This window comes from Oryx dammah, unplaced genomic scaffold (genome assembly GCF_014754425.2).
Source record: "Oryx dammah isolate SB20612 unplaced genomic scaffold, SCBI_Odam_1.1 HiC_scaffold_19, whole genome shotgun sequence".
Classification (NCBI taxonomy): Eukaryota; Metazoa; Chordata; class Mammalia; order Artiodactyla; family Bovidae; genus Oryx; species Oryx dammah.
Window position 1 is genome coordinate 92,195,172 of NW_024070203.1, and position 16,109 is coordinate 92,211,280.

General features: G+C 44.8%; 1 protein-coding gene and 1 long non-coding RNA gene across 2 annotated transcripts in view; one reads left to right on the plus strand and one right to left on the minus strand.

Annotated features, from left to right (window-relative positions):
- Nucleotides 1-13,033: 13,033 nt before the first annotated feature.
- Nucleotides 13,034-16,109, minus strand: part of CHMP4C (charged multivesicular body protein 4C) — a 30,897-nt gene continuing 27,821 nt past the window's right edge. Inside the window, exons 4-5 of the mRNA XM_040261155.1 lie at nt 14,502-14,664; nt 13,034-13,938 (exon numbers count right to left, since the gene is read on the minus strand). Coding sequence (XP_040117089.1) covers nt 13,874-13,938; nt 14,502-14,664 — 228 coding nt within the window. The 3' untranslated portion in view covers nt 13,034-13,873. The remainder of the gene's footprint in view (nt 13,939-14,501; nt 14,665-16,109) is intronic.
- On the plus strand, nt 13,478-15,047 carry LOC120878542. The gene is made up of 2 exons (XR_005724570.1): nt 13,478-14,462; nt 14,638-15,047. It is a non-coding gene; the product is annotated as an uncharacterized LOC120878542 (long non-coding RNA).

Genomic DNA, 16,109 nt, shown 5'->3' on the forward strand with positions numbered 1-16,109 from the left:
GCTCCGATCAGTTCCTTCAGAAGCAGTCAGCCCGGGCGACCCCCAGGGAGCGCAGTCACAGGCCCCTGTGCTGGGGAGGAGCCCCCAGGGCTCTCACAGCAAACTTGGGGTGGTCACCGGCCGCCTCGCCTCACTGGTGCACAAGTCGGAGCGTGAGACGAAACAAAAGAGGGTCTCAAAGACGGCCGACTTTCAGGCTCAGTTAAACCATACGGCCAGCCTTGTTGCCTAGGTTATAAAGAAGCAGGTATCCGTTCTAAAGTTTCGATGAGTAAAATTCAAACAGCATTTTTTCAGGAAAGGAGCAGCTTCTGGCCAAGTTTAGCCAGCGGCTCCTCTTGGCCTTGGCGATGAGCTAGGAGGGCCGCCTGGTAGGAGGGGCGCGGGTAAGGGGGCAGTGGGAGGGACAGCGGGTGGAGGCGGGGGTGGGAGGGGCTGAGGTGGGAGGGCCGCTGGCGGGAGGGGCGCCGGTGGGCGGGGCGCCTGGTGGGCGGGGCGCCAGTGGGCGGGGCTCCCGCGGCCCCGGGTAGCATCATGGCTACCCGATGGAGGCCTCGAGCTTAGGTCCGCGGTCTGGGCCGGGCTGCTGTTCCAGGGTCTGCCTGACCAAAAGGAGGTGAAGTCCAGAAGGCGTCTCTTGAGTGACTGTCTCATCTGAGAAAACTGGACTACCATCCCATCCAGACCTCCAAGAGCAAGAGAGGAGGTATTTCATTTACTGTAGAATTTTTGGTGAATTGTTACCTTCACAAGGTAGGAACAGAAAACTGACTTTTGCCCACACCAGTCTCCGCCCCACCCCCGGGTCCGCCTGCCTCCGGGTACCCTCTCCCCCAGGAAAGGGTCCCCGCGTCCGCCGAGCCCCTCGAATAGGAAGGTGAGCGTATCTGACTCTTCAGTCCCTCCTGACCTCCCTCCGCTTCCAAACCCCACTGCCCTGCGCTCAGTTCACGAAGCCCCCGGTGGGTCTCTGTTCACTCTGGCCCTCTCCAGTTGTGTCTCTGTTTTTGTGACAGGCTGGACTTTGTGAGTGCCAAAGAATTGAAGCTTTTGAACTGTGGTGTTGGAGAAGACTCTTGAGAGTCACTTGGACTGCAAGGAGATCCAACCAGTCCATTCTGAAGGAGATCAGCCCTGGGATTTCTTTGGAAGGAATGATGCTAAAGCTGAAACTCCAGTACTTTGGCCACCTCATGCGAAGAGTTGACTCATTGGAAAAGACTCTGATGCTGGGAGGGATTGGGGGCAGGAGGAGAAGGGGTCAACAGAGGATGGACGGCATCACTGACTCGATGGATGTGAATCTGAGTGAACTAGGTCTGGCGTGCTGTGATTCATGGGGTCGCAAAGAGTCGGACACGGCTGAGCGACTGAACTGAACTGAACTGGACTGGACTTTGTAAACCACAAGTTGATCAGCACTTAAAAATCTTCCCTTGCCTTCCCAGTACCTTCCGCATAACCCAAACCCTCCCGTAGGACATCTGAGGCCTTTAGCACCCGCTCCCAGGAGCCTCATCCCACCCCCCACCCCGCCGTCTCTCACCTTCCCTTCCTGGTGCGCCGGACCCCCTGGAGCCCAGCGTTCTCTTTCACTTTACCCATCAGCAGCACAGACCAGACCCTTCAGCTCTCAACCAGGCAACAGCTGGTCCGGAAGGCCAGCCCAAGGCAGCCAAGCAACACTGGGTCCCTTGCATATCATACTGGACTGACTTGGGTATGCCAGCCTCCCCTGATCAGACTTCTTGAGGGCACGGAACTGTGCTTACCCGTTTCTGAAAACCTAGTGCCCTCCAGAGTGGTTGTTGTATCCGTTAGAGAAGCTGTGAGCAAGATGACAATGGAGAATTTTTCCAATGTCTCATGTGCCAGGCACAACATGGAGGTTGTTGCCTGTATTGTTATATTTAATCCTAATTTTGACCCTGTAAAGATATCTTCAATACTTATCTGACACATGAAGAAAATAAAGATCAACAAAGTTCAGTGATGGAAGGTCACTGCGGTGGAAGCGGTAAGGTAACTTCTGAATCCCCTCCAGCAGAGGACTGACGGGCTCGCCTCCTGGCAGCGCTGCCTGTGGCCCTCCTCACCCCAGGACCGTGCCCTCTGGCAGGCAGCCGCACTCCGAGTGAGCACCGCGGGGTCGCCCGCACTCAGGCGCCGCTTCCTGGTGCCCTCGTGGAGTCAGCAAGGCCTCCCGTGAGACCGCACTGCCCCTCAGCTCTCTGTCTAATCCCTCCCTGGGGCACTGATGCCAGAAAGTCAGCCTTATTCAGCTTCCTGTTTTCTTTTCTGTCTCAGAGTCAGCTTCCCAGGGAGCCTTGCCAGGAGTCCGGCAGCCAGTAGCTGATGGACCCCGGGGCCCACCGCAGCGCTCTGCTTGTGGCTCCCTGGACTGCAGCCCCTCCTGTGATAAGCAGGCCTTTCTTTTCTTTGTATCCCCGGTACTCAGCGCAGGTTCTCAACCAGTATCTGTCAGTCACCCTTCGCTCTGTGTTCTGGCTTGGTTGCTTAGGCTCATTTGTTGACAGTTCTCGCCCGGAAACCTCACAATGAAGTCTGCTGCCTCGAGGGGGCAGGCAAATGATCTTCTAAACTCATGACGTAGGATCAGGTCAGAAGTGGTCATTTAGTTGCTTCAAGCAATACCCAAACCCTCTAATGTTAGACTTTGTTTTCTTTATCAATGTTTTCAGAAACTCAAACATTTAGCAATTACATTCCTCCTGCTTAAATAACAAGGCTGATCCAAGTCTTCTTGATGGTATTAACTAAATATATTTAAAGGCGTTGAGAACAGAATGTTTTAAGAGAAGGAGAGAGAAGTCCCGAGCACTGACCCTGGGCCTGGAGGGCGTGCGCGTCACACGCGTCCTGTCGTGCACGTTGTAACCGGTGCTGAGTGACTTCAGGCGCTGCAGTCGCCAGAAGCCATGGAGACGGCTCCGTGCCCCAGATCCTGCCCACAGGCATCTTCAGGAAAGAAGGGCGAAAGCAACTCACATGCCTTTGAGCCTTTGTTGGAAAACCTGATCTTGAACTTGTCGATCTTGACCAAGAACTACAGAAGGGCTACCTTTTCCAACAGGGACTCGGGAGAGTCACTCTTCTCAGCTAAAGTTTGCTTTCTTTCTCTGCAAAAAGCATACATGTTCATTAAAATAAAAACTGTCAGAAAAATAATTAATATTAGAAATGCAACCAACCTGACCCAGTTTCCCAGGAGCTTCTGATACAGGTTTAGGCTTATGTAATTTTGTTATTTTGCGCTGTCCAAAGTAAAATAATCTTCTTCTTCTTCTTGTTCAGTTGCTAAGTCATGTCTGACACTTTGTGGACAAAATAACCTTCGGGGAGATATACTAGTAGGACGCCTGGCCCTTTTTTCTCAGTCTGGACCTCTGCTGCCCTCTACAGCCAAGGAACGACAAACAACGGTCTTTTCTTAGGTTCTACTTGTCTGGAACTTTTTTTTTTAAGGATTTTATGCCCTTGTCATCTTGTGAGGAAGCACTTGTATCAGCAGAAATACAGGGAAGACATTAAGGATACAGGTATTGAACTAAGTGAAAGCGTTAGTCTCTCAGTTGTAGCCAAGTCTTTGCAGCCCTGTGGACTGTAGTCTGACAGGCTCCTCTGTCCAGGAGGTTTCCCAGGCAAGAACGCTGGAGTGGGTTGCCATCCCTTCTCCAGGGGATCTTCCCGACCCAGGGATGGAACCCACATCTCCTACATTACAGGAAGATTCTTTACCATCTGAGCCACCAAGGAAACTTGATTTCAAATTCTTCATCCTAATTAGCAATTGTATGACCTCAGAAAGTTGTTTCATCTTTTTGAGCCACTTTCAGATTTATTAATGACTACATATATTAATTAATTAATATCTAATTCAAAGCCATGTTTTACAAACTAGTGAAATACTGAATAAGACCTTTTGCACTCAGTTGGCATGGAATTAACACATGACAGATGGTGACAAGTGTTACCTAAATTGCCTCTGTTGCTTTGAAAATTGGCAAGAGGAGGAAGAAAGTAATTATTAAGCGTTAATTTTGTACCAGGTACTGTACCAGTTTTACATATATATTCCCATTTAATTCACATGATAATCCAGTGATGTCAAGGAGACAGTCTTCCTATTATATCATAAAGGTATTTCAGCCTCAGAGAAGCTAGAAACTTTCCCAAGGTCACAGAGCTGGACTGTGACCTACCTAAGAGCAGGATCTGTGTCTTGCTTAAACTCACAATATCTATCATTAAGTAGTCTTTGGTGCAAGAATATATGAAAAAATGAATAATCTGGGGAACGCAGAAGGTAAATATGAACCTTATTTCCCATGCGGTGCAGACTGTGCAAATGTCTCACTCAAGGAAACAGGAGTCTTGCTGAAATGTTAGCAAACCACGTGGACTGTGGTTCTGCTTTCATTAAAGGCACAGAGAGCACTGCACACCACTTTGTGCAGGATATTTTGTTTTATACAACATATTTTGGTTCCAAGTACTTAAGGAAATCTGTGTTCAATTATTAACTGATGAGACTTCACTGGACACACACAGCAGAGACTACAGACCAAAAAAGCTGAGTTCGGAAAAGTAAGCAAGCAAACACGTTCAAGAAACAACAAGCACTGCGGGAAGGATTATAATAGTCACATGTATGAGATCAGAATGCCCTGTTTCCAACAACAGCAAAGCAGTATGACACACTCAAATAAGACAGTGCGCTCCAACCACAAGGGGAGAGCAGTCAGTAGACACTGTCCCCAAACAAACCAGCTGCTGGGCTTTTAGACAGATAGTTTAAACTGGCTATGGAAAATATCTTCAAACAGCTAAAACAAACCATTTCTAAAACACTAGAGGAAGTCATGAGAATAATTTCTCACCAATAGGAAATAGCAACAAAGAGAGAGATTTCATGAAAAAAGACCTAAATGGAAATTCTGAAGTTGAAAAACACAATATAATAACTGAAATGAAAATTCACTAGAGGAAATCAGCAACAAACAAGCAGGCAGAGAGAAGGAATCAGTGGACTTGAAGACAGACCAATTAAGATTATCTGGTCTGAAAAGAAAAAAAAAAATGGGGAAAGAAATGAACAGAGCATAAGAGACCTGTGTGAGGCCAGCAAGCAAAGTAACATGTGTAATTGGGTGCCCAGGTAAAGAGAAAGAGAGGAAGAGGAAGGGGCAGAAAGAATATTTGGAAAACTAATGACAAATACTTCCCAACTTTGATGAAAGATATGAATCAACAAATCCAAGAAGCTCAAGGAAACTCAAGTTGGAAAAACTCAAAACGTCTACATACATTTTAATCAAATTGTCAAAAGACAAAGAATCTTTAAAGTATCAAGACATAAGAGACTCATCACATATAAAGAATCCTCCATAAGATTAACAGCTGTTTTCTCATAAAAAACCGTGGTGCCCAGAAGAAAGTAGCATATTCAAATGTTTAGGAGAAAAAAATTGTTACCCAAAATTTTTAACTAGCAAAACTATTCTTTAAAAAAAATGGAGGAGAAATTAAGAACTCCCTAATAAAGAAAAACTGAAAGAATTCATTGTTAGCAGAGCTGCCTCACAAGAAATACGAAAAGGAGGCCTTCAAGCAGTACTGAAAGGACACCAGAGAGTAATCTGCACCAACACAAAGAATAAAGAGCAGCAGGAAAGGCGCCTGCACAGGCAAATAGCAGCCAGTGTGAGTATTTCCAGCTGTGACTCCTCTTTTTCCCATTTTATTTAAAAGACAAGTGTAATCACTCTAAGTCTGTGTTTACAGGCACACATGCCTGAAGATGTAGTTTATGCACTATAAAGCGGGGTAGGAGATAGATAGAAGCAGAGTTTTATATAATATTGAAGTTGTTTGTATTAATTTAAACTAGTTTGTTATAATTAAAGTGTTATTTGTAATCCCCAAGGAAAAGCACTGAGAAAATAAATTACATAGTGAAAGAAGCTGCAAGAGAATTAAAATAGTGCACTAGAATGTATTTATTTGCTAGCTGTTTATTGACTTTTTGAAAGAAGGAAGTAATGGAAAATTAAGGGGAAAAAGACATAAGACATAAATTATAGAAAACAAGCACCAAATGGCAAATACAGTAGACACATTACATATGAATGATTAACCTCTCCAACTAAAAGGCAGAGATTGGGGAATGGATTAAAAAATATATATATCTAATTTTATGCTATCTACAAAAGACTCACGGTAGATTCAAGCACAAATATAGATTGAGAATAAAAAGATGGGAAAAGATACTCGATGCAAAATGTAATCAAAAAAGAGCCGAGAAGAGTAGCTAATACAGACACCAGACAAAGTAGACTCTGAGACAAAGATGTCGATATGGAAGTGACGCCAGGAAAACTCAAGTGAACCTCTAGCCTCTAGGTGACTAGCGCTTGGGATAGAGGTCACAGCTGGACTGTGACTGCAGGACTGCTTCAGCTTTAATCCCCATGCTGACTCAGAGCTCAGAGGACAGTGTCTAGTAAATACCAGGTGATTGAATGAATAAATTTATATGAGCAATTTAAGTCATTCTCTCATAGAAACGATAGTTGAAGCTACCACTTAAAATGATACCTACGAATAGTATAGACAAAAGAGAGCAAAGAACTGAATTATTAAAAATCTGGGAAAGATTCACATTTATGAGTCAGGAAGAAGACTGAGCCCTCCAAAGAGAAAAAGATGCAAGAGCTTGGACTGAGGGAGCACAGGAGGATTGTGGAGGGTGAGGAGCTGCAGACTTTCCAAAGAGTCCAGGACACACACACTGTATTAATATAGAGAGTGAGTGTGACTGATGGAGAAGGTGACCCGCTCCAGTGTTCTTGCCTGGGGAATCCCATGGACAGGGGAGCCTGGTGGGCTGCAGTCCACGGGGTTTCAAAGAGTCAGACACGACTGCAGCTATATGTGTCTTAACACACGTGTATAATTTGTACATGAGCATATATGATCCACTTAGACACATTTCAGATATATAAACATATCACATAAAAGCATGCCACACGCCACCCACATGTCACCCTTTCGGTGCTTCACAGAGAAGTCTGAATTGGAGACTTTCTGGATGCTGAAAAGGAACATTTAACCCTCCTGATAGCATAAGTAATAGTGTATAGACAGCCTTCAGTAGCCTGTGAATATCAGAACTGTTCAGGAGAAGGATTCACAATCAGAGGCATTGCCTACTTGCTCAGTGTTTGAACACCTCTCTTCTGAATAGCAGTTTTACTGTTTTGCCCTGTCTGTACTCCGTCAATATACACTGTCTTCTTTTTCCAAAACAATAGCTCCAAGGTCTCGTATAAAATGCAATAAAACTTCTGGCCAGCCAGGAAACAAATGAAGTAAATTTGAAGTTGGAGTATTTTAGCTAATTTAAGAAATACTGTGGATCACAGCAAACTGGAAAATTCTTGAAGAGAGGGGAATACCCAACCACCTTACTTGTCTCCTGAGAAAACTATATGTGGATCAAGAAGCAATGGTTAGAACCAGAAATGGAGCGGCTGACTGGTTCCAAATTGGGAAAGGAGAATGACAAGGATGTATATTGTCACCTGCTTATTTATTTTATATGCGGAGTGCGTGCTAAGCCACTCAGTCGCGTCCTACTCTGTGCGACCCCGGGGACTGTAGCCACCAGGCTCCTCTGCCCGTGGGGTTCCTCAGGCAGGAGCGCTGGAGCGGCTTGTCATGCTGTCCTCCAGGGGATCTTCCCGGCCCAGGGATCGAACCTGAGACTCCTACCACTCGTGCACTGCAGGCCGATTCTTAGCCGCTGAGCCATCTGAGAAGCCCGTTATATGCAGAATGCATCCTGCAGAATGCCAAGTTGCATGAATCACAGGCTGGAATTAAGATTTCCCAGAGAAACGTCAACAACCATGAGTGCAAGTGATACCACTGTAATGAACTACAGAGCCTCTTGATGAAGGTGAAAGAGGAGAGTGAAAAAGCTGGCTTGCAACTCAACATTCAAAAAACTAAGATCATGGCATCCAGTCCCATCACTTAATAGCAAACAGAACGGGAAAAAGTGGAAGCAGTGACAGACTATTTTCTTGAGCTCCAAAATCATTGCAGATGGTAACTGTAGCAATGAAATTAAAAGACACTTGTTCCTTGGAGAGCTATGACAAACCTGGACAGCATATTAAAAAGCAGACACATTACTTTACTGAAAAAGATCCCTATAGTCAAAACAATGGTTTTTCCATTAGTCTTGTATGGATGTGAGAGTTGGACCATAAATTAGAAGGCTGAATGCTGAAGAACTGATGCTTTCAAACTGATGTACAGGAGAAGGCTCTTGAGAGTCCCTTGGACAGCAAGGAGATCAAACCATTCAATCCTAAAAGAAATCAACCCTGAATATTCATTGGAAGCTAAAGCTGAAGCTTCAATACATTGGCCTGTTGGAAAGAGTGACTTATTAGAAAAGATCCTAATGCTGGGCAAGATTGAAGGCAGGAGGAGATGGTTGTATGGCATCACCTACTCAATGGTCATGAATTTGAGCAAACTCTGGAAGGTAGTGGAGGACAGAGGAGCCTGGCGTGCCAAGTCCAAGTCAAAAAGAGTCAGCCATTACTTAGCAGCTGAATAAGAAATACTTTCTCCAGCAGAAACATCAGTATGCCTCTTAAACTGAAGAAACGAAAAGAAGTAGAGACATGAACTAGACTTTGACCAGCAGTTCATAGGTTGGTTCCACTGGGCTATAATGTAATGCTACCAAGGTGTCCTTATTGGTCCTAGCTTCTCTGGAAGTTTTCCTTTCTCTTTTTCTTCCTTCTTGCTTGGACTCCTAACTTTAACAGACGATTCTGTTTGTTTTAGTAAGACATATACGATTGCGGTGTGTAAAGTATCTACTACTCCAGTTTCTACGAAATAAATCAGTGCTCAGACTCAGTGTTTGCCAAGAAGGAGGCAATGCTGCAGTTCAAACTTAACCATTCTCAGTGGGCGCGTGGGCATTTGCTGTTCGAGGTGGTATTTTAGACTGAGAAGGCCAACAGCCATTCCGTCGTCTTCAGGGAAGAGAACCTTGATTACGCTTTACAAACCTCCCTTCCTGCTTCTCAGCTCAAGAGCATCCAGGGAGCTTGGCCAGTTAAATATTCTGGCTTTGAAATTTGATCCTGAACGGAATAACAGCTTCTTCGGAACGGCCACAGCTCACCTTTCCTTGATGTAGGGGACTGAGAAGATGGAGTCCCTTAGTCTGAGCTCCAGAGTCTCTGGCTCCTAACTTCCTCTGATCTGCACTTCCAGCATTTTCTTTGATTATGGGAACTGTCCAGATCACTTCTAAAAAGTCTTAAGTTATGCTGAACGTGTTGCATGCATGCAGGCTCAGTTGCTCCAGTTGGGTCTGACTCTGCGACCCCGTGGACTGTGGCCCTCCAGGCTCCTCTGTCCATGGGATTGTCCGGGCAAGAACACTGGAGTGGGCTGCCATGCCCACCTGCAGGGGGTCTTCCCGACCCATGGATCCAACCTGTCTCCTGCACTGGCGGGTGGACCCTTTACCACTGAGCCATCGAGTGTTTCTTATAACCAAAAAGAAGGAGAAAAACCTGAGTGATATATTGGAAAACACTTTATTTAAAAATACAAAACAGCCCTGACCAAATGGAGATCCACCCCTGAGGTACCACTGAGTTGCCGTGAGACCAGTTCTTAGCAAACATCCCAGACTTTGTAACTTCCAAACAGAAGTTTTTCCATTCTAAGATGCCTTGCTGGAAACATATTTAGCTGACTGATTAGTACCTTTATTCAATACCTCTTCAGTCTAAGGATGATTTACTTTTATACCTTTTCTCTCATTTCTTTCACTCCTTCCTAATTGTCAACAGAGGGGCAACATTATGCTTTTTTTTTCAATGTATTTTGTTTCTTTTCAGAATAAGCGGTCACCTTGTACAAAACTTGTTTCATTTTGAACACAGGCATTTTAGTACTAATCTACCTGTGAATTCATTGACAATGAGAAACTGGTCTTCTTGCCCAAGGCTAACCAATAGAAATATAATGTGAACCACATATGTAATTTTTAATTTCCAAGTAGCCACATTTTAAATTGGTGAAAAGAAACAGCTGAAATTAATTTTAATAATATATTTTACTTAATACATTTAAAACTATTTCAACATAAACTCTATATAAAGGTATTAATAAGATATTCTACATTCTTTTTATACTCAGTCTTTGAAATCCAATATATGTTTTACACTCGGAGCACATCTCAATTCAGATGCAAATTTTAATTAGAAATACTTGTTCTGTGTAGGGCTTCCCAAATGGCTCAGTGGTAAAGAATCTTCCTGCCAATCCGGGAGGTGCTGGAGACCCTCTTTCGGTCTCTGGGTTGGGAGGATCCCCTGGCGGAGGAAATGACAACCCACTGCAGTATTCTTGCCTCCAGAATCCCACGGACGGAGGAGCCCAGCGGGCACAGTCCACGGGGTCACAAGAGTCGGACACGACTGCAGTGACTCAGTGCGCATGCACACAAGCCTCACTGAACTGTAGACTTACTGTTTTCAGCAAGCTTGGAAATTTCTCAGCCATTATTTCTACCACAGTTTTTTTCTATCCTATTCCATTCCCTACCCCAAACAGGCCCCCTCCCCCCAAAATTCATCCAGTCCACCACCAAAATTCCGGACTTCAATAACCCGCATGTTAGACAGCTTAGTGTGGTCTCAAAGCTTATTCTCGCTTTATTTTTTCCATTTTTTTCTTTAGCATTTTATTTAGGGTGATTTCTGTTGCTATGTCTCTAAGTTTACTAACCTTTCCCTCTGCAGTGTCTAATCTGACGTTACTCCCACCTACCATCTTCTATATTTTCATTTCTGATATTTTTCATCTCTAGAATTTCAGTTTGCGTCTTTTTTATTATATCTGCCATTTCTCTCTTCGTTGTGATCATGTTTGTCTCTTCTTTTTCAAACATATGGAGTATATTTACTGTAGCAGTTTTATGAAGAATATATTTTTAGTAGCTGTTTTACTATCCCTTGCCTTTAAATTCCATCATCTGTGTCACTTCTGAGTCCGTTCCTATTGTGTGACTTTTCTCCTGGGTATGGGTTGTATTTTCCTGCTTCTTTGCATGCCTGAAATTTTCTCAATGGGTGCCAGACTTTGGGGATGTTATCTGCTGAGTGCCAGTTTTAATTGTTCTGTTGTTATTACTTATTAGCTTTTATAGTCCTTTAAGCACTGAGGGTTTTGCTCTGGGATGCAGTGAAGTTACTTAGAATTGTTTCATCCTTTTGAAACTGGCTTTTAACCTTTCTGTGGCGCTTCCCTGGTAGCTTAGACAGTAAAGAATCTGCCCGCAATGCGGAAGACTTGGGTTTGATCCCCAGGTCGGTAAGATCCCCTGAGGAAGTGAATGGCTAACCACTCCGGTATTCTTGCCTGGAGAATCCCACGGATGGAGGAGCCTGGGGCTACAGTTCATGGGGTCACAGAGTCAGACACCGCTGAGTGACTAACCCTTTCACTTTTAAGCTTTTTAGGGTGGACCTAGAACAGCCTTTAGCCTGGGCATAATTTGACCTCACTAATGAGGCAATATCCTTCCAAGGACTCAATCTGATACCCTTTGGTAGGTCTTCCCCGTGGCTGATGGAGACCCGTTCCCCTGCCCTGGGTGAGCTCTCGGGGACTGACCTGCTTGCTTCTTTCCAGTGGTCCCTCCTGTGACAGTCACTTCCTCAGACGTGTATACAGACCAGTTCTGAGCCGAAACTTTGAAGGGGCCGCTCTGCGGATCTCCAGCACGCTCGCCCCCTCTCTGTGAAGCAACCTCCTTTCCAGAAGCCTCCCCCTTGGATTTCCTCCCTTGGTAAGCCCCCCAGGCTCCGTGAGGCCGCGAGCAGGAACCACAAGTCTGCCTTTAATCTGTCTGCCTCCTCTCTGCTGCCTTCTGTCCAATGTCTGAAAACCGCTGCTTCATATATTCCGGCCAGCTTTCCAGTTATGTGACAGAAGAAGGTAAATCCAGTTCCTGTTATTCTATCATGACCCAAAGAGGTAAAAATAGTCTTCCATGTAATATTGATAACCCTTTATTAAATGACAGCTGCATGAGAGAGGCTGTGCAGAGATCACGGTTGGACTGAATGGGCGGAGACCCGGTGCCTGCCCTCCAAGCAGCACATGCAGCAAGGAGGAGCCCCTTTGTGGATCGCCGCCTCGTCGTGGCAGAGGGCCCTGAGGAGCTCAGTGACGCTAAGAGCCGTGCAGATCACGCCACCCGAGTCGGACGGGTGGTACTCGAGTTCTGACGAAACGCGGCCCACCGGAGGAGGGAACGGGCCACGCTGGTGTTCCTGCCACGAGAACCCCACGAGACGGACCGTGGGATTGCAGAGAGTCGGCACGACTGAGGGACTGACGCACAGCAGCAAAGGAGAGGAAAAGCAGTAAGAGTGATCATTGAAGGAAACATGCAACATAAACCGTGATGGGCGACAGGGGAGAAAGCAGACGGCTATGGAAGCATTTAGAAGGAAGACCTGAGTTAGTCTGCAATCAGCGAAATATTTCCCAAAACAAAGGACGTTTTAACTGAGATTGAAGAACTAAGTAAGGTGTGGTATCTGTGTTGTGGGGGGTAGAAAGACTGCTAAGAAGGACTTCATACGCAAAAGGCCTGTGGCAGGACGGAACCGTCAGCCGCATCAAGTCCAGCCCTTAGATTTCTCAGTGCAAAAACACAGACTGAGCTTACGGCTTGCCTAGCTGTACTGTGTTCGTGGCAGAGCGGGAAACAGGATCCAGAACGCCTTCCTCCAAGTCTAGTGTTGTTTCCATTCCACTGGAGCTTGTATTCCCTGAGCTAATGTTGGGAATTGCTAGACCATTTTCTATAATGACATTTGTCATTTTATGGCCCATGATACATTATGGGCAACACATAATTCTGAATTTTACTTCCCATTTAAAAATCATTATGACCAAATTTTATCTAAGATATATTTTTAATTGCCTATATTTTTATGTATTTACAAAGAATATGACACAAATTGTAAATAAATGTACGAGAGAGCCCAAAACAGAAAAGAATGAATACACACATTAGCACACTGAAGCCATAATAACATCACAATAGCCTAGGAACGGTAATGCAGCTCCCTAAGTGGCTAAACGACACCCAGGAGAGTCTCGCTTAGCAGTGGAAGCTGTTAGCGCTTTCAGACATTTGGGGAAATGCAACCATTGCCCCATTCCAAGCTTAATTGGCATAATAAATGTCAATTAAAACTTCTTTAAGATTTTAAATTGCAAAACTCAATGAAACTATTTATGTGTAAACTCACACAAGACTTCTTTACAAGAAGCCTCTCCTATGAAAAGTTGTATTTCTTGTACATTTTACCCTGGGCTACAAATCTCCTAACATGGACACTCACTGCAAACCTGCCTTCACACAGGGAGGAAAGTTCAGAAGACGTCACTCTGAAGTGGCTTATAGTTGATTATATGTTTCACATGTTAATAGGATTCAGTTTCCTTTCAACAAATACATAGAGAGTGCCAACTACATGCCAGGACTGGAAATGCAGCAGGGAAGAAGGTAGAATGGTCCCTCCTGTCGGGAGGAAGAGACCCTCCAAGATGCTACTGGGAAGTCCCTTTTCATCTTAGGGGTCCCAAATCTACACATGACTCCTTTAACTTTACCTATGAGGCTTAAAAGACAATCATTCATCCAGTATAAATAGAAGACAATCTGTGTTAGCTTCTGTATTTGGCAAAACATCTTCGTGTCTTATGTACAGCTGTGTCCAAAACTTCCGTTCTAAGTAGCCCAAGCTGCCAAATGTTGGATGTCATCATCCTCTCCTTCTGTCCTCCTAGAAGATGCTGGAACAACAACAACAACAAAAAAAGGATAAAAATCAGTCACTGGTGACATTCACACCTTCAGCACAGAAAACAAATTAGAATTATTCATTAAAAGGTGTATGTTTCTGAAATGGAAAATAAGTGCTGAAGAGACGTATGCTAAGTCGCTTCAGTCGTGTCCGACTCTTTGCGACCCCACAGACCCAGCTCCTGTGTCCATGGGACTCTGCAGGCAGGAACACTGGAGTGGGCTGCCATGCCCTCCTCCAGGGGATCTTCCCGGCCCGGGGACAAACCTGCGTCTCTTCCATCTCCTGCACAGCAGGCCGGCTCTTTACCACTAGCGCCACCTGGAAGCCCAGGCATGCTCACTGCTCTTGAGAGTTTCTTTTTTCTTGGCTGTGCAGGGCCTGAGGAATCTTACTTCCCTGACCAGGAATCAAACCCACACCCTGCAGTGGAAGCATCGAGTATGAACCACTAGACCGCCTGGGAAGTCTACAGGAGAGGTCCTCCTGAGATGGGCCTGGCCATGATTTCAGGTCAGTATTTGACCACGGGGGCTGGGGTGAGGCACAGACCTGCTCGAGAGCGGTGTGCCGAGGATGCGCCGGGCATCCTGCCCGACCCTCTGTCCGGCTGAGCTGGGAGTGAGGAGGAAGGTGCATTCGGAAGTCGGATATTTGTCATCTTCTTATTTAATTCTTCCTGCTCCAGTTCTTCAAGTTCTGCCATCAGCTCATCCTGAACATAGGAGAAGGAAAGAATTATGGAGTTAACGTTTCAAGACGTGGGTTTCCTCAAACACAATAACAAAAACATCTGCTACCCAATTGATATGTGAGAATCCAGTGAAATGGAATATTTATTTTAAGACTAAGTCTTTTTTGCAACACTGAGCAATAATTAAAATATGAATATTTGGGGCTGTGCAAATTTGTTGTAGCTAATCTTATAATACTTCAGTCAACATTTTTTTAAAGTAATTTGTGCTAGCTGAATATATAACCTCCAGAGCTTCTAGAAAATTTATACTTTGCCTGTTATTTTTGCAATGTAACTTTTATGTTCTACTGTTAAGAATTCAGAATCTGTGAAACTTTAATTAGAGGAAATATATATTTTCATTTTGGCTAATGCTACTGAAAATAAAACAGATATAGCAAAACCTTAACATACCAAACATAAAAAGAATCAAAGATACTATGGCTCCTTTGTTAAATTACCAGAGCCAATGAAAACCATGCTGTGTGTCTGAGTTAAGAATAACTCCAAGTGGGTACATTGTATTTCTTTCTGTTAGCAATAGTCCCAGGCAGTCTGGCTTAATCTTAAATTACTCTGTCCCAAGAACATTAGAAAAGCAAGTCCAGTTTGAGACTTTGAGGGTAAAAGCCACCTTATGACAGAAATGATATGGCTTGAGATGACTAGTTCAGGTCTAACTGGCTCCAACAGTCCTCAGGTTGAGCCCAACCCCCTGAGAGAGGTTGGGAGTCAAAACTAAACTTGTCATCATTATAATTCTGAGGCCGTTGTCACGAGCAATGACCTAAGACACTCATATTCCACCAAGGAGTTCTCTTCATTTATTCATTTGTCACTGAACACATTTATCGAGAGCTCACTCCAGGCCAGGCATGAACTCGGCTCGGGAGACAAAGTCCAATCAACAGTCCCTACATTTAAGGAGCTTTTTGGAATGCAGGAGAAAGGCTCACAAATAATTATTCTATCTTAAAATGAGAGTAACAATACTAAGGCCAAGAGTGGCGATCTTGAAGCCAAGCACGACGTTGGGTCAAGTCAGCAGGTATCAGACACAGGGCGAGCCGAGCTGTCTGAGGACTCTTATACCCACCTCAAAAAGAGAAATAAGCATGAAAGTGTACAGCTCGAGGCCCTGCGCAATAGTGCCTCCGGCTAGTTGCTGGCTTTACAGTTCTCCAGGGGCTGAAGGCATAAAATACCTTCAGAATGAATATTCTGACATCCTGTTTCTGCTAAAAGAGCAGTTAGGAATGAATACAGCAAGTGTAGTAATAGCAGAACACGCTGCCCTACACTGAATGTATGCCCAGAGTCGCCAACAGGGCTTGACGGTCATTAACACACTGAAAAGATCGCTGTTTCCTGTAACAAATACGCGAGCACAAAATAATCATTTCCATCACTTTCAGATTTCAGGT